This window comes from Bos indicus, chromosome 11 (genome assembly GCF_029378745.1).
Source record: "Bos indicus isolate NIAB-ARS_2022 breed Sahiwal x Tharparkar chromosome 11, NIAB-ARS_B.indTharparkar_mat_pri_1.0, whole genome shotgun sequence".
Classification (NCBI taxonomy): domain Eukaryota; kingdom Metazoa; phylum Chordata; class Mammalia; order Artiodactyla; family Bovidae; genus Bos; species Bos indicus.
Window position 1 is genome coordinate 59,682,672 of NC_091770.1, and position 22,373 is coordinate 59,705,044.

The window sequence follows — 22,373 nt, forward strand, 5'->3', positions numbered from 1 at the left end:
ACAATGAGAAGCCTAGAGAGTAGCCTCCACTCTCTGAAACTAGAGAAAAGCCCATGTAGCAACAAACACCAAACACAGCTGAAAATATATAAATAAATTTTTTTTTTTTTAAGAGTAATGTGGTTCAGCTTGTTTTTATATTATAGTAAAAGTCTGGGATTCTCTTTTGTCACAATGTAGATCAGTGGTCCTCAAAGAATGGTTTAGGGAGGGGAGAAGTAGGGGTGGGGGTGGCACATAGGTACAGTGACCTTCATTGGGTGTCTGTAAAATTCAAACATTTTATACAAGCAGCTCATGCAGCTCAATACCAGAAAAATAAACGACCCAATCAAAAAATAAGCCAAAGAACTAAACAGACATTTCTCCAAAGAAGACATACAGATGGCTAACAAACACATGAAAAGATGCTCAACATCACTCATTATCAGAGAAATGCAAATCAAAACCACAATGAGGTACCATCTCATGCAGGTCAGAATGGCTGCTATCCAAAAGTCTACAAACAATAAGTGCTGGAGAGTGTGTGGAGAAAAGGGAACTCTCTTACACTGTAGGTGGGAATGCAAACTAATATAGCCACTATGGAGAGCAGTGTGGAGATTCCTTAAAAAATTGGAAATAGAACCACCATACAACCCAGCAATCCTACTGCTGGGCATACACACTGAGGAAACCAGAATTGAAAGAGACACGTGTACCCCAATATTCACTGCAGCACTGTTTACAATAGCCAGGACATGGAAGAACCTACATGTCCACTGCCAGATGAATGGATATTACTCAGCTATAAAAAAGAACGCATTTGAATCAGTTCTAAAGAGGTGGATGAAACTGGAGCCTATTATACACAGTGAAGTCAGAAAGAGAAACACCAATACAGTATGTTAACGCATATAAATGGAATTTAGAAAGACGGTACGATGACACTATATGCAAGACAGCAAAAGGGACACAGATGTAAAGAACAGACTTTTGGACTCTGGGAGAAGGCAGGGTGGGATGATTTGAGAGAATACCACTGAAACATGTATATTACCATATGTGAAACATATGATCAGTCCAAGTTTGATGCATGAAACAGGGCACTCAAAGCCAGTGCACTGGGACAACCCAGAGGGATGGGGAGGAAGCAGGGAGGGGGTTCAGGACAGGGGGACACATGTACAACCATGGCTGATTCATATCAACGTATGGCAAAAACCACCACCACAATATTGTAAAGTAATTAGCCTCCAATTAAAATAAATTTTTAAAAAAGGGATTCAAACAATTTTATTAGTAACACTAAAATGTTATCAGTCTTAAAAAAAAAAAAAAAACCACCTCATTCTCTTCTGAGTGTACAATGGAGTTTTCCAGAGGCTCAATGATGAATGAAATCACAAGAGACCAAGTGCAGAAGCTGTTATGAGACTCCAGCTGTCTTCCATTAAATCAGGTATTAAGAGAGATTTGTAAAAAAAAAAAAGAAGTAAAACAGGGCCACTTTCCTCACTGAACTGTTCTGTTCTGAAGAACATTTTTTTTTTATTTGTATCAGAATGTCATGGGTTATTTTTTAAAATAAATTTTTAAAATTTGCTTTAATTTTAATATGGTAAATATTGATACATATAACCACATAAAAATGAATAGTTAAAACTCTAAGGTTCTCAATATTAAGAATATAAAGAAGTCTGGAGACCAGGAAGTTTGAGATGTACATGAGCAATATACAGTTAACCACTGTCGTGCTGTGTGGCATGCGAGACCTTGGTTCCTGGACCACAGATCAAATTCCCTGCAGTGGAAGGGCAGGGTCTTAACCTCTAGACCACCAGGGAAGTCCCTACAGCTGACCCAAACCTTGAACAATGAGGGAGTTAGGATTGCCAAAGTCCTGCAGTAAAGATCTGTATATAACTTTTCTCTCCAAAATTTAATTACTGATAGCCTACTTGTGTTGACTGGAAGCCGTTGAACTGATAGCATCAACAGTTGATTAATACATATTTTGTATGTGTTATATACTTTATTCTTACAACAAAATAAGCTAGAGAAAATATATTTACAGTACTGTATTGTATTCATCTATACTGGTGTGTTTATGTTGTCTGCTTACAAGATGAACTTCAATACCTGCATCAATAGCTTTGGGTTTTTTTTTTTAATATTTATCTATTTGACTGCACTTGGTCTCAGCTGTGGCAGGCAAGGTCTCTGATCTCGGCTGCAGCATGTGGGATGTTTAGTTCTGGCATGCAGGATCTTTTTTAGCTGCAGCATGCAAGATCCAGGTTCCTGATCAAGGATCGAATCTGGCCCTCTACATTGGGAGCTTGGAGTCTTAATCACTGAACCATCAAGGAAGTCCCTCAATAGTCCTATACAGAACACTGTAGATGTTATATGTATTATGAAAACTACACATCAAACATGAAAAGATAACATGAAAAAGAAATTCATATTTACTTATACATCCTGCATTTACTGGAAAAAAAAAAAACACATATAAGTAGAACCTTGCAGTTCAAGCCTATGCTGTTCCTATGTCAACTGTAAATCAATAAGATTTTATTTAAAATTTTATTTTACTTCAATAAGTGGGTTGACTATCATAAAATATTGTTAGGGCCTCATCTAGAACACAGTCTACATTTATCTGAATACCTTGGGAACACGAAGTCTTGCACATAATGATGATACTCTATAATAATTTTGCTATTATGACAGAATTTGAAATAAATTTTTGTATAAACAGGTGAGTTTCATAGTTTGACTTCTCATTCTGATGGTAAACCCAACTGAGGAGTTTGGGAGAAGGTAATATACTTGGCACTGCATCAGAAAATTATAGGTAGGCAAGATACCATTAAGAGTAGGGAACAAAGTCTCCTCAGCTTTAAGACTTGACCAAAACAGTGCAAAATGCCAGTCAATCAATGAAAGTTTAATTGTCTTGTAGGAAGATTACATGTTTACCAGGTAAACCTTCCTGCAGATTTACTTTCTGTACTTTTGGCTGAGTCAGTTTATAACACTGATATAACACACTCAGCATGAATATCTTTTATAAATCCCTAACAATATCACTTAATATATTATTAAATGAAGAGAGCTTCATTACTACAAATGAGACACATTTTAAAATATATATACATACATTTTAAATGCATTTAAAATACACTTCTGTATAATATGAAGCATAAGAAAAGGAATACTCTCAGTCCTATCACCCAATCCAAATATATCACTGATCATACAAGTTATTTGTGAGCTTGCACTAATTCCACAAACCTTTTACCTCTCTTATTTTTCTTCAGTGTTACTAATAATTGTTTCCACTCCCTTTAATCTCATTCACTTTATGTTCACCTGTCATATGTCGGTATTACCAAGACTATTTGTAAAATAAATAGTGTTAAGGTCTACTTTGGATTACAGATACTAATGATGTTTGAGCCTGCTTTTATACTATAGAATACTTGCATAAATACTTAACATGCTTTTAAATTGTTGCTAAACTTAAATTAACTCATACCTCTAGCAATTCGGATGAAACATCAAATTTGTACTCTTTGCCACTTTCTTCCTCTGGTTCCATGCGTTTGTAAAACAGCATATATGCACTGTGGGTCTTCAAGAGGGAAAAAATAGTATATTTTCATTTTGACATAGTTTAACTATACAAGTAGATAATATGGAAGTCAGAAAACAATGTAAAATATATGAAGGAAATGGCTACCTTTTCAAAGGAGAAATCCATAAACTTATCTGTAACAGAATCATAGGTCTTGGTCTGTATAAAAAAATGAAAGTTTTCCTTAAGAAACAGGTACACTCAGCTGTATTTATATACCAAATATTTTACTAACAGATATTTAAAACTTTACAGTAATTTTGTAAACAGTTCTCAAATAGCATTATCACATAAAAATCTTTGACAGAAATTTTTGGCAAAGAAAATATCAAAATATTTTTAAGGTACTTTACCACCAATATATAAAGTTTAATAAAATGGACTGCAATCTGAAAAACTACTTTTAAAAGAGTTTTGCAAAGTTTGTTTTCTTTTTAATCTTTTTTTAAGGAACTATTCTAGGAATAACACCTAGAGATGCAATAGGTTTAGCTATGCCTTCAATGGTAACACATTATTTACTTCCTTCTTCTACTCATTTTCAAAGTGTTAAAAATTTTTCTACTTCTCCTTTTCGATTCAGAATAGTACCTAAGAGCATCAAAGAGCAATAAGAAAGCCTCTTCATTAAAATCCAGAATGGCGACCAGTTATTCACAATAAACACAGTTACTAAAGAGAAATATAACTTTATCTGGGCTTATCTGTGAAATATAAAATACTTTTTAATACCTGATTTAGATAATCAACAGGGAAAATTTAAAGTTTTCAGAAAATTGCTACCAGGGTAAAATGCATATGAAGAAGTGAAATTATTTTAAGACTACTCCAATCTGTCTTTTTTACATCTTAACTGCTAATTACATAAGAGATAACCCTTTTCTATCCTGTCACTAGTAATAATTAGTAATAACAGCTGCTATTGTTACACAAAGTACCAAGGAATGATCTTTAAAGTTCAGCTTAAGCCAACTTCCTGGTCAAAGATTTCTCACAGTAAGTCAATAAAGAGCAATTTCTTCCTGCTCTAACCCCAAAGTATTTAAGTAAACAACTTATTCAATAATGTCTTGTATCAGTGTAATTTAACTCTTATACTTTTATTTTTCAATTGTAAGTCAACCTTCTTAATCAGTTGAAGAAATCATTTAAAAAATATTTTTTAAAAAATTGCCATGTCTGGTATCTGCTCCAAACTTAGTAACTATACTAAACAAATAACAAATCTTACATATAATTAGGAGCTAAAGGAAAGTTAAATGACTGTTTTGGGGTTTTATGATACTGTAAAGCACTTGGAAATTCACAAACCACTTAATTTTTGAATAAAACTTACCGTCATCTCTCCACCAAAACATTCAGAGGCAAGTTGAGCAGAATCAAAAGGTTTTACCTCAGCATCATTAAAAAGATACCTAAAGCAGAGCATATATGTATTGATCAAGTATATATTGTACTATATATAAATATATGTATATATGACTGGTTCAAAATTGGGAAAGGAGTATGACAAGGCTGTATACTGTCAACCTGTTTATTTAACTTATAAGCATAGTACATCATGTAAAATGTTGGGCTGGATGAATCACAAGCTGGAATCAAGATTGCTGGAAGAAATATCAACAACCTCAGATATGCTGATGACACCACACTTATGGCAGAAAGTGAAGAGGAACTAAAGAACCTCTTGATGACAGTAGAAGAGGAGAGTGAAAAAGCTGGCTTAAAATTCAACATTCAAAAACCTAAGATTATGGCATCTGGTCCCATCATTTCATGGCAAACAGAAGGGTAAAAAGTGGAAAAAAGACAGATTTTATTTTCTTAGGCTCCAAAATCACTGCAGATGGTGGCTGCAGCCATGAACTTAGAAGACATCTGCTTCTTAGCAGGAAAGCTATGACAAACCTAGACAGTGTATTAAAAAGAAAAGACATCACTTTGTCAACAAAGGTTCATATAGTCAAAGCTATGGTTTTTCCAGTAGTCTCCAGATGTGACAGCTGGACCATAAAGAAGGCTGAGCACCAAAGAATTGATGCTTTCTAATTGTAGTGTTGGAGAAGACTCTGTGAGTCCCTTGGACTGCAAAGAGATAAAACCAGTCAATTCTGAAGGAAATCAACCCTGAATATTCATTGGAAGGACTGACGGTGAAGCATCAATACTTCCGTCACCTAATGATAAGAGTCGACTCATAGGAAAAGACCCTGATGCTTGGAAAAATTGAAGGCAGAAGGAGAAGAGGGCAGCAGAGAATGAGATGGTTAGATAGCATCACCAACTCAAAGGACATGCATGAATTTGAGCAAACTCTGGAAGCAGTGATGGACAGGGAAGCCTGGCATGCTACAGTTCATGGGACATGACTTAGCGACTAAACAACAATATGTACTTTACCTGTGTTGTGCCTATTTTTAAAATATTTAGATTACATTCTAATATATTACAAATATTGATCAAACATTAATGTGCAATCAATTCTAACTAAGCTCTTGTTTTGACAATTTTAATCCACTAGAAATTGGGAATATAGTTTCACAACATAGTTATAACCACCTTAAAATGTGACAGATCTATTTATAATCTAGGAGTAACAAAAGAGTTCATATAAGCGAGGAATAAAAAGTTTGCATAAATATAACATGTAAAGCTATTGGACGGAAAATATTAAGAGCCTGGAAAACTTACAAAGATAAAGGTACCATTTCAAAATTTATTTTCAAATGGACCAGAAAAAGTAAAAGATACCATAGACATGATGGCTTAAAGAGAAATAATTGAACAAAAGTATTCTGCAAAAAAAGTGAAGCTGCTCAGTCGTCTGCAACTGTTTGCAATCCCATGGACTGTAGCTTACCAGGCTCCTCCATCCATGCAATTTTCCAGGCACGAGTTCTGCTAAGCACAAATCAATTTACCAATGTACACTTTGTTCAAAGCAATATCCCCAACACTTAGAACAATGCCCAGGACAGCAATAGTCTCTACATATAAGAATTTAACCAACAACATTCGAAGGCCAAAAACCAGCTATTAAAGACTGATCGAATGACTTCCAGCCATTAACTTGATAAAAGATGATAAAAAAGAATGTGTGTTAGAGGGGAAAAGTAAAGTGAAGAAAATGGAGTATGCGGGTAATTTCTAAGTGGAATATATAAGGACTTTGTGGCCATCCACAGGTAAGATTCAGAAGGTGCAATATTGTCTATGAATCTTAAGCTGTGTGCAAAACTCTTGAGGGTCTTCATTTTTCTTGAGTAAGCATTTATCAAGTTCTCAAAAAAGTGCAGAAATCTATAAAGCTTAAGAACAATGGATTCATATTATCTTTTGAAAGCCGCTTTCATTTAAACATTTTATGTGCCCCCTTTCCAGACATAGGTACAGTTTAGAAAACAAAAATCTGAAAACATATCTCAGGAAAAAAACTATTATAAGCTTATACTTTAAAAATTGAAACAGATTTTCATTTTAAATCCCAAGGAAAAAGTATTTAAAACTCACCATTTATTGTTTTTATAAGCATGTGGGTTGACTATATCTCTAATGAAGCTGTAATAGTGTCCACCATCTGCGGTTCCTGTATGAACAGTCACTCCTATCAAGTCATACTCATAGCTCTCCGTGTCTTTTGAACGATCACTGACTTCCTTAAAACCTGAAATGATTTACATGAAGTGGCAGTGATTGTGAAAACAGCACACAATGACATCTTAGAATCACTTGATAGAGTATACTTCATGCACAGAAATAGGCACAGATACTTCATATATTCAAACAGGCACAAAACAACTCTATTTGCTGTCACTCACTATTTATAGCCTACAATTTTAAGGAACTTTTATACACATTACTGGAAAAACAACTACCTTGTTAGTGCATAACCAGGGACAATCTCAACATAACAAGTAAATGTAAATTTTTGTTTGTTTAATCTGGCTATTCCTTTTGAAATAGATAAACTTGAATGAAACAGTGTATATTATCTTTATTAGGAATAAGCAAACACAAGACCTGAAAGGTATTAACATATTTATGCCTGCTGGTCTATGTTAAGGAAAATGAAGCACTGTACTGGTAGCATGGTTCCAACTGTTTTATCAATTAATAAAAAACACTATGTATTAGAAGCTTTATGTACAAAGAAACAAAACATACTTCCAACCATAGAGATTCAATCTGAAAGGTTATTATAATAGATACTAAAGAAAAAAACTCCAGAAGATGTATGATTTACAATCTATATTTCCACCATCACACAAAAAGAAAAGGTGTAATTAAAAGCATGTATGAAACAGCAGACTTGGTTCACCTGAGTGCACAGTGTAACATGAAAAGTGAAGCAACAACTAGCTGAAGAGGAGGAAATGGCTGACAGTGGCAGAGCAGTGGCTGAGGAGTTTGGGTATACTAGGATCTGATTCTGTGGCCTAATAAACTCCTTTATCTTGGCATTCTTGTTATTTTCACGCATGGTGGCATCATGGAAAATACAGTGAAGCACAGTTACTATGTAGTCTTGCTATAATTTTACAAACGGTTTGAAAGCATTCTGAAAAGTGGGACATATATATACAATGTCAACTTCTTAAATCTGTCTATATTTTCAAACTTACCTCTTTTTGGTCACTTCCTGAAATTCCTAAACGTACTCAACTTTACTATAAAGTTCCCTCCCTTAACCCTGTATCCCTTCATAGTTATAATCACCATCCTCTCTTTTCAAAGAAAGATTATGTTATTCTGTTGAAAGAGTAGCGCTCACTCATTGCTTGTATCTCTCATTTCCCATTTAGTGAAGAGTAAAACACTCACTGGATGCTCATTAAGTACCCGGCAATACAGTATAAAGAATAAAATATGGTTCTTTTTCCTAAATCTTATAATATGGTGGCTCTTCAAATTTCAAAAATTTCAATCTGCATAACTTTCTATATAAACAAAACACCACCAGGCCTCTTATGTAAAATAGAACTTCTCTCTGCCAAAGAAGAATGGAAAAGGTAAGGGCTAAACCAGTTCTGCTTTCTTCTCTCCTCTCATCTATTCCCATTCCTCACCATGGTTCTTAGGGCATGTACACAGATGTTTGAAAATCACTGGTCTTATGAAAAGAACAGCAATTTGTAGGTAACTCAAGTGCCATTTTAAATTCACTGCAAACTGCCTTCCTACCACAATACCCATATTAAATTGCTGTGATAACCAAAGATCTTCAACATGTTAGATAATTTTCCCTTGTGGTCTTACTGGAACCGTTGCTTTTCTTTAGCATTCAATACTTCTGACCACATTCCCTCGTTCTTGAGCTCTTGAAGTACTGATCCCACTAGTCACCTAACTGATCAAACAGAAACCTTTCTTGACTTTTCCTTCCTCTAGGAGTAGACTGACTAAACTATAAGCTTCAGAGGGGTAGACACCTTCTTCTTGTTGTCATTATATTCTCATTATTATGATAGCAAGTTAAATAGTGGACAGATGTTCAGGAACTTTGTTGATTTCACTGTTTCACTCAGTCATTGAGTTTTATTAACTCCACTGCCATACACTTCTCTCTAACCCTACTAGTATGCTTCTATTCCTGTGGTTTGCCTTAATAGCCTCCCCACACTCCTTTTATTCAGCCTCTAATCCATTTCTATTACTATAGTTAGAATAACTTTCTCCAGATCTCACCTGGTTATCTTGGTTTCCTGCTTAAAATTTTTCAATAGCTTCACATTGAAATAAAGATCAAAATCATTAACTTGGCCTACAAAAGACTAATCTGGCTGCCACTCTTTTGCCTGTTTTACCAACCCCCTAACCCCCCACCCTCCAACAAGACTATTTGCTCCTCTCAATCTAGCTCTTGATACTCAGGTTCTGCTTAAATGTCACCTTCTCTTGAAAGCAACCCTGTGATTCCCCTCAACCAATCTGACAACACTTTATGTTAATAATCCCGTTTAAAATATGCCATGCCCAATAGACTTAAGTTCTTCAAGACCAGGAACCATGTTTATCTCATTCAGTATTGTGTCCCCGATGCCTAGAACGGTGCCTTCAACACAGTCCTAGTAGATACAGAACGTTTATAGGCCAACTGTCTGAATATACCATATTGTCTTTAGAAACATTTTTCTAAGATTTAATTTAATTTTCTTAAATGTATATTTAATTACAATGTTGTAATTAGGACTATCTTGTCATGGCGACCTACAGTAAACACAGGCAAGAGAAAGAAATTTTGCATTACCTTCTTTCCTGTCACTCTTTCCCATAAGGAAATCTTCTGTATAGGGTGTCATATCCAAACGTAATGGGAAGGAAAAGTGTGTATTCACTTTTTCTTTCATCATTGTGACCATATTAAATGTATACCTCATAGTATTGAAACTCAGAATCTGAGGCAATTTCTTAAAACATGCTCTGAAAGACAAAAACAAAAGTTGTTAAAAATTATCTTTCAAAAGTATTCTAGCTATTATCAATTACATTTATACTACACTTATTTCCATATTCAATTCAGAGTAATAATAAATAGTACTCTGAATCATGCTCTTATTAAATCTATCAATCTATCTCCTTACATGACTTTCTATTCTGAAAGAACTTCCCCACGTTTAGATGGGAAAAACAAATGAAAAACTACAGTAGACTGTAGAATATGCCATGGTGAGGATGGGAGAGCAAAGCACAGTTTTCTGAATTAGGTAAGATTATTTGGGAACCATTAGCATATCAGTCCGGAGAAGGCAATGGCACCCCACTCCAGTACTCTTGCCTGGAAAATCCCATGGATGGAGGAGTCTGGTGGGCTGCAGTCCATGGGGTCGCTAAGGGTAGGCCACGACTAAGCGACTTCCCTTTCACTTTTCACTTTCATGCATTGGAGAAGGAAATGGCAACCCACTCCAGTGTTCTTGCCTGGAGAATCCCAGGGACCGGGGAGCCTGATGGGCTGCCGTCTATGGGGTCGCACAGAGTCGGACACGACTGAAGCGACTTAGCAGCAGCAGCAGCATATCAGTCGGAGAAGGCGATGGCACCCCACTCCAGTACTCTTGCCTGGAAAATCCCATGGACAGAGGAGCCTGGTAGGCTGCAGTCCATGGGATCGCTAGGAGTCGAACATGAATGAGTGATTTCACTTTCACTTTCATGCATTGGAGAAGGAAATGGCAACCCACTCCAGTGTTCTTGCCTGGAGAATCCCAGGGACAGGGGAGCCTGGTGGGCTGCCGTCTATGGGGTCGCACAGAGTCGGACACGACTGAAGCCACTTAGCAGCAGCAGTGTATCAGTAGAGAGTGGTATTATGGTAGTAGATAAAATTTTTTAGCAAAGAATGAGTAACTGAGAAAACCAGAGCTTGAAGACAGAACTGAGTATGATCGGTTGAACACTTACTATGTTATTAGAGACATCTAGAAGTATGATAAGAGTACAAGAGGACTGAATAATACTTTTCTTGGGAGATATTTGACAATATTAAAAAAACAAAACAAAACAGTAGAATCATATTAGCCAAATTAAAGGAATGCTTCAATAAGGAAATAGTTATCAAGAACAACAGATTTATTCAATAAGCTTATTCCAAATTTATTGAATAAATAAGAGATTCTATAAGAATGGAGCCTCTCAATTATCTTTCACTGACTTCTAATTATATTACTCCACAGTAATAAACTTTTGCCTGAGTCCAGTCTGTTTTAACTCCTTAACTTCTGACCTAACCTCTCGTCAGATGAGTTTGTCTTTTACATGTAACTGCCTGCACAGTTATGCTTTGAGTGTATTCATTATAACTTTTCTCTTTTGCAACCAACTTGACTTCTGGAGACTGAGAAGAAGAATACCATTCTTTTCAAGGGCATATTTATCTGGGAAAATCTTCTCTTAAGCAATTTGAAAAGAAAGCTTTTCATTCACTGTCTTCAAACATGCTCAGATCTACTTCATGTAGAAAACTCCTCCTCTGCTTGATTTTAAAGTTCTTTCTAAAAAAGTCCATCTTTCTTTCTGTTTCTTACTGCCAAACTTCTAAAATGAATGATCTATACTTTGTGTCATGTTCTCTGATGACTCTGCTTCTACTGCTACAACCTGACAGAAACATCATTGAACTATCTTTTTGAAAAATTCAATGATTTTATTTGGCTATTATTTTTTCCCTCATCTCTGCATACTATGTCAATTGAATGAATACCTTCTTGAAATTCTCTTCCCCAGATTCTGGGTTACCACAATATCCCGATTCTTTTCCCTTCCTGACTTTCATTCTGTCACTTTTTCCTCTGTAGTTTTAGGTTGGCAAAGGTCTGAGTTCTTTGCAACAGTTATGTTCTTTCTCAGGCAAATGTTCTGATGGCTTCAATCAACTATGCAGATAATCCTCAAATCCAGGTGTTAATCATTTGGTGTCACTGTATATTAACAATCTTATTTTCTATTACCATGAATGTAAATCCTCTACTTGAGGCAAGGTGGTCAAATCCCAGACTTTCTAGTACTTATAAGGTCATTACCATTTCTCTGCCTTTGTTTCCAGTAATGAACAACATAATCTTTCAATCTAATTTCTATTCAGTGTTCAAGAGTAGGATTGAAACATCTTTACCGAACTACTCTCTGTCCTAAACCAGCCATCTCGTGGCTGGCTCTAAAGAAAAAAATCTCACTTTAGAAGTTCAGAGGAAGTCTTCAGCTCATGAGTTGATTCTTTATCACGTTCCACTGAGTGCATGGGAAAGGACTAAGCAATCATACACACCTTGTTAAATACTTGATTAAAAAAAAAAATTAAGAGTGCTTGAATGTTTACTTGAATAACTGAATGAAAATTTGCTGTGTAAGAATCAGCTTCAAGCAGCTGATTGTATCATGTAATCATGTAATTTTCATAAGCGTAACATTAATTTATCCTAAGTTTGTATTTTACTTCTATTTGATGATTTATCAAAATGACAAAAATTAGGTTTCAAAAAAGCATACCTTTTTTCAGCTCGTACTTTCTTCCCACAATGAGAACAAGTATACATGTTGTCACCTTCTAAAGTATCTTTAATGGTAACTTCATCAAGAGATTCCTGTTTACACATTTAAGAGTTTCATATTATTATTTGCAACACGCAAAAAACACAAAAAGCATTCATTACAATTTGAACAGAATGCAGAGAGGAAATCAAAGTTTTTATTTTAAAAAATGAACTCTTAAATTTAGTAAAAAAAAAAAAAAAAAAAAAAAAAAAGGACAAGGTGCTCTGAATCTTACTAAATATTTCTAAAACTCAACTATTTAAATTCTGATTAGGAAAAATCAGTTCTGTGGTCTACCTTTAATTCTTATTTGAGTAACATTGCAAGAAGAAAACAGATGAAAACATGAAAATTTTCTCTCAAAGTAACAAACAGAAGCCTGCTGTCTCTCTCTCTCTATATAAATGTGTGTGTGTGTATACACACAAACAGTTGAAAAACAGGAAAAAATTTTAAAAATATATACATTACTCACATAAATATTCTTCATATCAGCCACCTGGCACCTCACAGTATAAAACTCTTCAGCAGTCTGACTAACATGTTCACAATCCTAGTCAATCAATAGTCAAAAATTGGTAAATTCTCATAATAAGCTAAAACATACATAAAAATTTTCAAAAAGCAAAAATCAGGAAGAATACTTACCAAGGACACAACATTGTTTGTAATTACACCTCCAAACAAACTTTTGACAGTATTTTTCTTAAAAAAAAAAAAACAAACAAAAACACAAAAGTCAGTAATTTAGAACCGTGCAAAATCTCTAAAAATTTCAAAGGAACTTGAACATTACAGTACTAACCAGTTCTGGAGACATTTCTTCAATTTTAGTAATCAGATCAGTAAAAAACTCTGTCATATCTTTCTGCTCCCCAGTGTTCAAAGGCTGCTTATCCATCGTGTATGTTTTACAGAAAGGTCTAGGATTATATGCCTTGCATTCACTCTCCTGTGAAAGAAAAGGGTGTAAGGAGGAGGATTATCAAACAATCAAATAAATGTACCTCTCAAATAACAATAAAAAAAGTATCACAAGGTTCTTGAATAAACAATAAAATAGGTAAATAAAATCTTTGTAAATCTACTAAGAAAGAACTAAAATACTCTATTTCATTTTTGTTTGATTCTCACTTTAGTATTCATGGACTTCCCTGATGACTCAGTGGTAAAGAATCCACCTGCAAAGCAGGAGACCTGGGTTGGGAAGATCCCCTGCAGGAGGGCATGGCAACCCATTCCAGTATTCTTGCCTGGGAAATCCCATGGACAGAGGAGCCTGGCAGGCTACTGTCCAAGGGGTCGTGAAGAGTCAGACACAACTGAGTGACTAAGCACAGCACATATCATTTTGAGTTTAATAGTTCTGGTGCCAGAAGATGCTTAAAGTACCATAAGCTAAGAAATTTTCATTTTTTTTAAGTCTAGGAATTTCTAGGAAGGAATATGGGATGCAGACTTGTATTATAAAGCATAAAATCAAAGCCTTTACAGGGTGAATAAACTTTCCTATCAACTGAACTTTGGTTTAGTAGTGGTTTAAAACAGCAGTAATACTCAAAGCCTGCATCTGTGACTCTTTGTAATTCAATAGAATTCTCCCACAGCAGAATAGAAATCAATAAACGTGACTTTAGCAAGCCTATCAACAATTGATGCTTGTCAAGAGAAAAAAAAAAAAAAAAAAAGGAAGTATTTTCCTCTTGTACATCCCTATCACAGCACATATATCTTTGACCAAAAAGATAATGAATCAGCAGAAGTTATCTTTTATTGTCTTATTTTCCTACAGCCCCCAAATTTGCTACCTAAAAGCTGTTTCTGATTTTTCAAGCTTCCACATCAATAATACAGCTCACTAATATTCAAAGAAATCAATTATGTAACTAATATCTGATGATTATTACTGTGTTACAAAGAATCAACCAGATGTCATGTGGCAGCTTTTTACCCCAGGTAATAAATTGTGAAATAATGATTTAAAAAAAAACAATAAAAATCAGTAAAACTGCTTTGTCAGTTCAAATAGCATGTTCCAACTATCTTAAAAGATTGTAAGTGGAATCAAGGGATAACTAACAAATCTTTTAATTTTGTTTCAAAAATCTCATTTACTGAATTTTCATTAAATCTCAGAAGATGAAATACACAGGTATAAATAAAATAAGATCTTTCCTCAAAATTCTAATAAGTTAGACAAGTAACTTTCAATACAAGTACTTGTGTAACAGAATTATGGTGATAAGGAATACTCTGGAATTTGGTCACTCAGGGGACACTTTCTCAAGAAAACCAAGTTGATTCCTGAAAGATGAGAAAGGGAAGAAAATGGAGAAGAGTGTTAGTGGAGGAGGGCTACAGGCAGGAGGAGCAGGATAAATAACTGCACAAGCGAGGAAGCAAAAGGTGATGCACTTCTCTGGCTTGCAGTTACTACAGGGTGAGGCTGGATGTGGGCAGTGGTTGGGGGGATATAAAAAAGGAAGTTGAAGGGAAGGGGATACATGCCATCCTGGCTGGACCTGAACACCAAAACTAGTTTCATAATAAAGAACCACTGAGGAATTTTAACTAGGGGAGTAGTATTTTAAGAGTTGCTATTTTTTAACGATTAATTTTATAGTTTTCTGGGTGGAAACTAAGAAAGACAAAGAAAAATCAGTCAGAAAATCCTAAGACTAAAGGGTGGGGGTGACCTTGTGATGAAAAATGGACTGGATATAAGAAATTCTTCAAAGGATAAATTAACAAAATACAGATGACTGAAATATGAAAGTTAAAATTCACTATGATAAAGAACATCAGCAACTGACAAAGTCAATTTGAAAAATCAGAGTATATAGTCAGGATAGGCCAATACACTCAAACTCCAATTAAAGTTTTTTTTGGTCAAAGGGTATATCTAACTAGTTTCCATATCTGATTCTCAAACATACCATTAAATAGGTAAACATTTTTTGAAGCTCCAGAAGAGTGGTCTTATGCTTCATATCTTCGGAATACTGTAAATTAAGAAAAAACCTTCCATTACAACATACTGGCGTTGATGGTAAATTAGATATTTTAGAAAAGAAAGCATTAAAATGTGCTCAACACTGTTTTCATTCTTTTAGGAAAAACACATAGTCTGTTTTCTTAACAATTTTAGCATTTTAAAAACTGAAGTATTTTGTTAATTATACAAACACAGCCATCATTATTATGTAAGGAAACTAAATAAAGAAATCTTAAAACTACTTTATTTATCAGTACTTATTTGGTTCAATGTTGATTTACAAGTTGGCAGTTTCGCAAGAACAGAAAACATCTTCTCCAGAAACAAATTCACACATTAAAAAATATACTCATCTAGTCATACCTTCATTTTTTTCTAGAACAGTAGATCCTTAACACTGCAGGGCAATTCTGGCCAATTTCTTTGAAAATCCTCTAAATATTCAAGTACATTAACTGAGATTTAGGATTCTGGCTATACTAATTTACTGGAGACTTGGTTCAGAACATCAGCCTTATAGGAGAGTCCCACATTCATCCCAGGCACTTGTTAGATATACTCTTATCTCATTAAAATTTTAAAATAACCAATAAAGTAGTTAATATTCTCTTTACAAATTATTACCTGTCATAATTTTGAAGAAGCAGATGAATCTTGAAGACATTATGCTAAGTGAAATAAGTCAGTCACATGCTAATATTGCATGATTCCACTTATGAGGTACTGAGAGTAGTCAAATTCATAGAGACAGAAGTAGAACAGTGGTTGCAAGGGATATGGGTGAAAAAAGAATGGGGAGCAAAGTATTTAATGGGTATTGAGTTTCACTTGGGGTAGGTGAAAAAATTCTGGAGATTGATGTGTTAATGATTACAGTGTGAATATACCTAATACCACACAACTGTACACTTATAAATGGTTAATAGGATAAACTTTATACTGTGTATATTCAGCCACAATTAAAATACATGCAGTTTTCTTTAATCTTTCCGTGAAAATCTGAAAAGGAAATAAAAATGACATTTTCATGTAAATAATCAAGTGCTCATTTGACGAGAGCACGTTCCAAAATCATGTCAAATTTCTATTCTGTAAGAATTCCTTATGTAGAGACAAGTCTAAATTTAGTTTTTATCCAAAATTACCATTTCTGACATTCATTCAGTTAACACATGTGATTGTTCTGTTTCTACATACTAATTCCTGACAGTGCTAATGGCTAAAAGGTGATCGTTAATATGAAGAAGATAGACTATAAAGTGTCGTTAAGTCATCTCCTAAAAAGAAAATCACTGAAAACACGCTTCTTTAATAAGTGGTTCTATAAAGTTATACAAATGGGGACAACATAATTTAGTCACAAAACTTTACACATGCCTAATAAAATCAACTTCTAATTATAATCAGTTAGATGATAAAGACATCAATTTAACTAAAGCCAAAAAAAAAAAAAAGAAACCCATTTGAGTATACTGTAAATTTGGAGATTCTAAAGCACACCTTAAACATAGTAAGGATTCACTAAAGATATACAAAGAATTTCAATACTTTGTGGTGGGGGGTGGGGGTGGGAAAGCAAGGACATCAAGATGACATGTGGAAGAAAACAAAATATTCAAGTATATACAAAGTCTGCCAAAAACTTATAAAAGCAGTCCAGAAGGCAAACTAAAAAACAGCCCATGGCAAACAAAGAATGAAAACTACAAAGAACAAATTAACAAAAATAACATAAAGTAGAGCTTACTTAAATAAACTAGGCCACAATCAAATTTACCCTAAAATATTAAAAAATAACAAGTTCAGTGATTCTAATAATAATTCCCTACTTTGTTTTAGGCTTTATTATCTATGTAATTAAAATTTATATTTATTTTTACAGAAAATACCGTGTTCATTCAATACACTGAGTGTGTATATTCCACAACTGTATTTTCCTTTGCTAAACAAATTATACTGTGGCGTTTAGAATAATCAATTGAAATGTTAAAATAATTCAAATATATATGTTAGCTAGTAATATCCAATTTTGTCAATTTTATTTAAAATTATTTTCTCAAACAATATTTACTAAACTGAATCAGGATCTATCAACAAAGTTTTAAAATTCTGTTTTAAAGTTTTAACTTTCAAAGTACAGAAAACTGTACCTTAGCAGTGAAAACAGCCTGTCTTGCCTCAGGTATCATATAAAGTTGCTGAATAGTAGAAGCCAAGTAACAAGTAGCTCCGAGGTTAGTCAGGCCAACAAATCTACACTCAGCACGGACATCTTCATGAGGCCAGTAGTCCCATTTATAAGGTGCGTGAGCTGCTGAAAAAAGGAGGGAGAAAAAGACACCCCCCAAACAAACTATTAAACATAATGTATTCTGCTTTCACTATCAGCCACTATACCTGTTACTTATTTAATTCATATACATATTGCTTAGGTTTATATTACTCATTTAGTTCATATACATATTTAGTTCACATACATAAAATATTTGGTACATTTTAAACACACAGTAAAATTAACTCATTCCTAAATATTCAAGACTATCAGAACTTGACTTTATTTGGCACTAAATTATTTAACCCAAAAATGCCAAAGTATTTCACGTATCTCTGAAAAAGTTTATCACAACTGTTGCTTTAAATTCAAAAACCAATATTCCTTTTTTAACTTCATACATCCTAGCATCAATAGTTTACAATGTTAAAACGTATGAATGGTGAATTCTGTCTTTATTGTATGAATGGCGAATTCTGTCTTTAAATCATGCCCTCCAAAATCTTATTTCCATGAACAAAATTGACAAAGATTAAAGGAAAAGAAGAATGCTTACACTGCATGTGTTGTGCCATGACCCAGTTATGTATTAATCTGTAGTTTTCAACAGATCCCTTTACCATCTCCACTAACAAGTCATAAGCAGCAGCTCTTGAAGAATGTGATTTGCACTTTGGCTGTTGTCTATCTTTTAGACTAGGCAACAAAAACAGGAGATTGAAGATATCTCTTAAAAATTCCTGGGGGGGGTGGGAGGAGGAAAAGAAAGACCAAGTATATTATCCAAACTTGGAAATTAATGATATCCCAAATATAGTAAGTTCTATAGAGTAAACTGGACTATATGACAATCAAAAGTTTACAAAGACTGTTTTAAAACTTAAAAACATCACATACCATCATCTAAAAGTATTCCCAAACATCATTTCTCTTAGAGAAAAGTAAAATGGGAGAAGGCGCTCAACTTTACTTTTCTCTCCTTCCTAGTATCTGATCGTTTAGAGTCCCAACGACAGTATATTGTATTCGACACCATTCAGTGATCAAACATTTTAACCTAGGACTCACTACTTTCTATCTTGACTTTCTCTGTATTTACTTAAGTTTCTCCTTATTTCACTCTAATAATTATAGTAGTAGTAGCAACAGCAGCAACTCACTTATAATGTGCACTTACAAGTGCCAGATACTATTCACAGGCCTCAAAACAAACAAAACACAAAAAAGGTTAACAATCTTGCCCGGCATCAGACCTAGAAGGTGCTGCAGTCAGGAACTACAACATCAAGCTCTTAACTTCAGTAACAGTGAAGTTCAAACTGAGGTGCAAGGCTTAACCATGTAAAATACACCCTATAGGTGTTTCTCCCTAATCTGCCTGAGAAAGGGTCACTTTTCCCCACCAGTTCTTTAATTGGTCCTTTCCTACTATTACAAAGAAAGTCATCTCCCTCACCCATCTCAAGTAGTACAATGGTATACTGTTCTGGGGTATAAAACCTCCTGGAGTACTGTGTAGAAAAGAGGTAATATTGTTAAGACTGAGACTGCTATCCTTAGAAAAGGCTGCATTTTAAGTTTGGCTCTTGGTTGTTGTCTGAACACTTGAACGCTCAACAGTTCCCTCCTCTGTTATAAAACTTTCCTGAAGTGATATAAGTGGCCCACTATGGCTATCTGTATTTGGTTTGTGAAGAATACTTGCTTTTCATCTGAATTTCAGTAACTGCGGTCCATTATACAGGTATTATGTGCCTACATGACCCAACCCCGGATAAAACCCCTGAACTGCTTGGCTAAAGAGAGCATCCCAGGCAGACAGCACCTCAATGTCACAATCATTGCTGGGGGAATTAAGCACATTCCCATGCAACTCCTCTGGGAGGTGACCCTTGGAAGGGCATACCTGGTTTCCACCACATCTGGCCCCAGACTTTTTCTTGGCTGAATAAAAGTTTTTGTCATGAATACAATTACATGATGAGTCCTTTGAGTCCTTCTAGTGAATCACCAAATCTGGGAGTGGTCTTGGGACCCTCTGATACAGGTACCAAATGAAGGACAATTTAGAATATTTTCCCATTAATGATCTCACCTCCTCCATCTCACTGCTGTCAAACAGAGTACAGTGCATAGTTCCTGACTTGGCAAAGAAAAGTAAGTTTGGCTAAGAAATATGGAAGGTGAACAGAGGCTTATTTTATATAGCTGATAAACTGACAGTAAGGTTATGTCTCATCTATTCTATAATTGAAAAGGAGAAGACCGTCTTGGAGACACAGAGCAGCATGTTCACATGAACTGGAAAATATACGTCACTCACTCAAACAGAAATAGAATTGGCTAGTAACTAGTTTAACAATGAACTATCTTTGATAGTTTAAATATAGAAGCTAAAAAAAATAAATATTCATAGCTTCAAAGTTTTGACAAAATATACTTAAGGTCTCTGATAAAAGTATTTTAATTAAAATATTAGGTTTGGTAAAACCATGCTGAAATGAACAATACTTTTATTTTCCTCACTCTGAGTTTGCCAGGAAAGCAGGTGACCTTAAGTTAAAGAATAACATATATATTAACATGTGTTATTAGCTCAGTCATGTCTGACTCTTTGTGACTCCATGGACTGTAGCCGATCAGGCTTCTCAGTCCATGGAATTCTCCAGGCAAGAATACTGGAGTAGGTTGTCATTCCCTTCTCCAGTGATCTTCCCAACCCAGGTATCATACCTGCATCTCCTGCATTGCAAGCACAATCTTTACCATCTAAAGCCAAGAAGGAAGCCCATATTAACAGTAGGAATGGAAGGAGTTTTAACAATGTTATTGAATTCTTTGAATTTCTTCTGAATTATGTGTCAAAGATTATACTCCTTTTGACCTATTTAGATCAAAAATTATAATGTACCATTATAACAGTACACCCATACCGGTATACTTCACAGAAAGAAGAATCTCAAAAATTATAATATACCATTGTAACGGTACAGCGATTTTGGTATACTTCACAGAAAGAAGAATCTCAAACAGATACCTGAGAGAACAGGTCTGAGTGTGATGTTTGACATGTAATTTAGAAGAAATTCAAAGAATTAAATAACATTGTTAAAACTCCTTCCATTCCTACTGTAAACAATATGTAAACAAGGTTTCTTACAATTTATATCTCTAGAAAAATAAAGTAGGAAGAGAAAATTTGCAAACAATAAATTAACTTAGGTGGCCTGCAACAAATTCATATACACAAATCCTTCCTCTTCATAAACAGCTAATTAGAAAACAAAATTGAACAAAGAGTCCATTGCCCAAGGTAAGAGAAACCCAAGAAAGACGGTAGGTGTTGCAAGAGGGCATCAAGGGCAGACACATTGAAACCATACTCACAGAAAACTAGTCAATCTAATCACACTAGGGCCATAGTCTTGTCTAACTCAATGAAACTAAGCCATTCCTGTGGCGCAACCCAAGATGGGCGGGTCATGGTGGAGAGATCTGACAGAATGTGGTCCACTGGAGAAGGGAATGGCAAACCACTTCAGTATTCTTGCCTTGAGAACCCCATGAACAGTTTGAAAAGGCAAAATGATAGGATACTGAAAGAGGAACTCCCCAGGTCAGTAGGGGCCCAATATGCTACTGGAGATCAGTGGAGAAATAACTCCAGAAAGAATGAAGGGATGGAGCCAAAGCAAAAACAATATCCAGCTGTGGATGTGACTGGTGATAGAAGCAAGGTCCGATGCTGTAAAGAGCACTATTGCATAGGAACCTGGAATGTTAGGTCCATGAATCAAGGCAAATTGGAAGTGGTCAAACAAGAGATGGCAAGAGTGAATGTCGACAGTCTAGGGATCAGCGACCTCAAATGGACTGGAATGGGTGAATTTACCTCAGATGACCATTATATCTACTACTGCGGACAGGAATCCCTTAGAAGAAATTGAGTAGCCATCATGGTCAACAAAAGAGTCCAAAATGCAGTACTTGCATGCAATCTCAAAAACAACAGAATGATCTCTGTTCGTTTCCAAGGCAAACCACTCCATATCACGGTAATCCAAGTCTATGCCCCAACCAGTAACGCTGAAGAAGCTGAAGTTCAATGGTTCTATGAAGACCTACAAGACCTTTTAGAACTAACACCCAAAAAAGATATCCTTTTCATTATAGGGGACTGAAATGCGAAAGTAGGAAGTCAAGAAACACCTGGAGTAAAGGGAAATTGGCCTTGGAATACGGAATGAAGCAGGGCAAAGACTAATAAGAGTTTTGCCAAGAGAATGCACTGGTCATAGCAAACACCCTCTTCCAACAACACAACAGAAGACTCTACACATGGACATCACCAGATGGTCAACACCGAAATCAGACTGATTATGTTCTTTGCAGCCAAAGATGGAGAAGCTCTATACACCCAGCAAAAACAAGGCCAGGAGCTGACTGTGGCTCAG

The 22,373-nt window shown here is 35.1% G+C and overlaps 1 protein-coding gene across 7 annotated transcripts in view; it reads right to left on the reverse strand.

Moving 5' to 3' along the window:
• Positions 1-22,373, reverse strand: part of USP34 (ubiquitin specific peptidase 34) — a 240,420-nt gene that overhangs the window by 42,162 nt on the left and 175,885 nt on the right. For 5 of the 7 annotated variants that reach the window (XR_011569295.1, XM_070798851.1, XM_070798852.1 and 2 more), the window contains 13 exons: positions 18,476-18,659; positions 17,798-17,958; positions 15,589-15,654; positions 13,458-13,604; positions 13,301-13,357; positions 13,128-13,205; positions 12,608-12,702; positions 9,870-10,042; positions 7,133-7,286; positions 4,959-5,037; positions 3,728-3,781; positions 3,524-3,619; positions 1,327-1,422 (listed from right to left, as the gene is read on the reverse strand). Coding sequence is in view for 6 of the 7 variants with exons in the window: in XM_070798851.1 (XP_070654952.1) it covers positions 1,327-1,422; positions 3,524-3,619; positions 3,728-3,781; positions 4,959-5,037; positions 7,133-7,286; positions 9,870-10,042; positions 12,608-12,702; positions 13,128-13,205; positions 13,301-13,357; positions 13,458-13,604; positions 15,589-15,654; positions 17,798-17,958; positions 18,476-18,659 (1,440 nt within the window). In the remaining variant the exon portion in view is untranslated. The remainder of the gene's footprint in view (positions 1-1,326; positions 1,423-3,523; positions 3,620-3,727; positions 3,782-4,958; positions 5,038-7,132; positions 7,287-9,869; positions 10,043-12,607; positions 12,703-13,127; positions 13,206-13,300; positions 13,358-13,457; positions 13,605-15,588; positions 15,655-17,797; positions 17,959-18,475; positions 18,660-22,373) is intronic. The other 2 variants (XM_019970352.2, XM_070798854.1) reach the window with 1 other exon arrangement.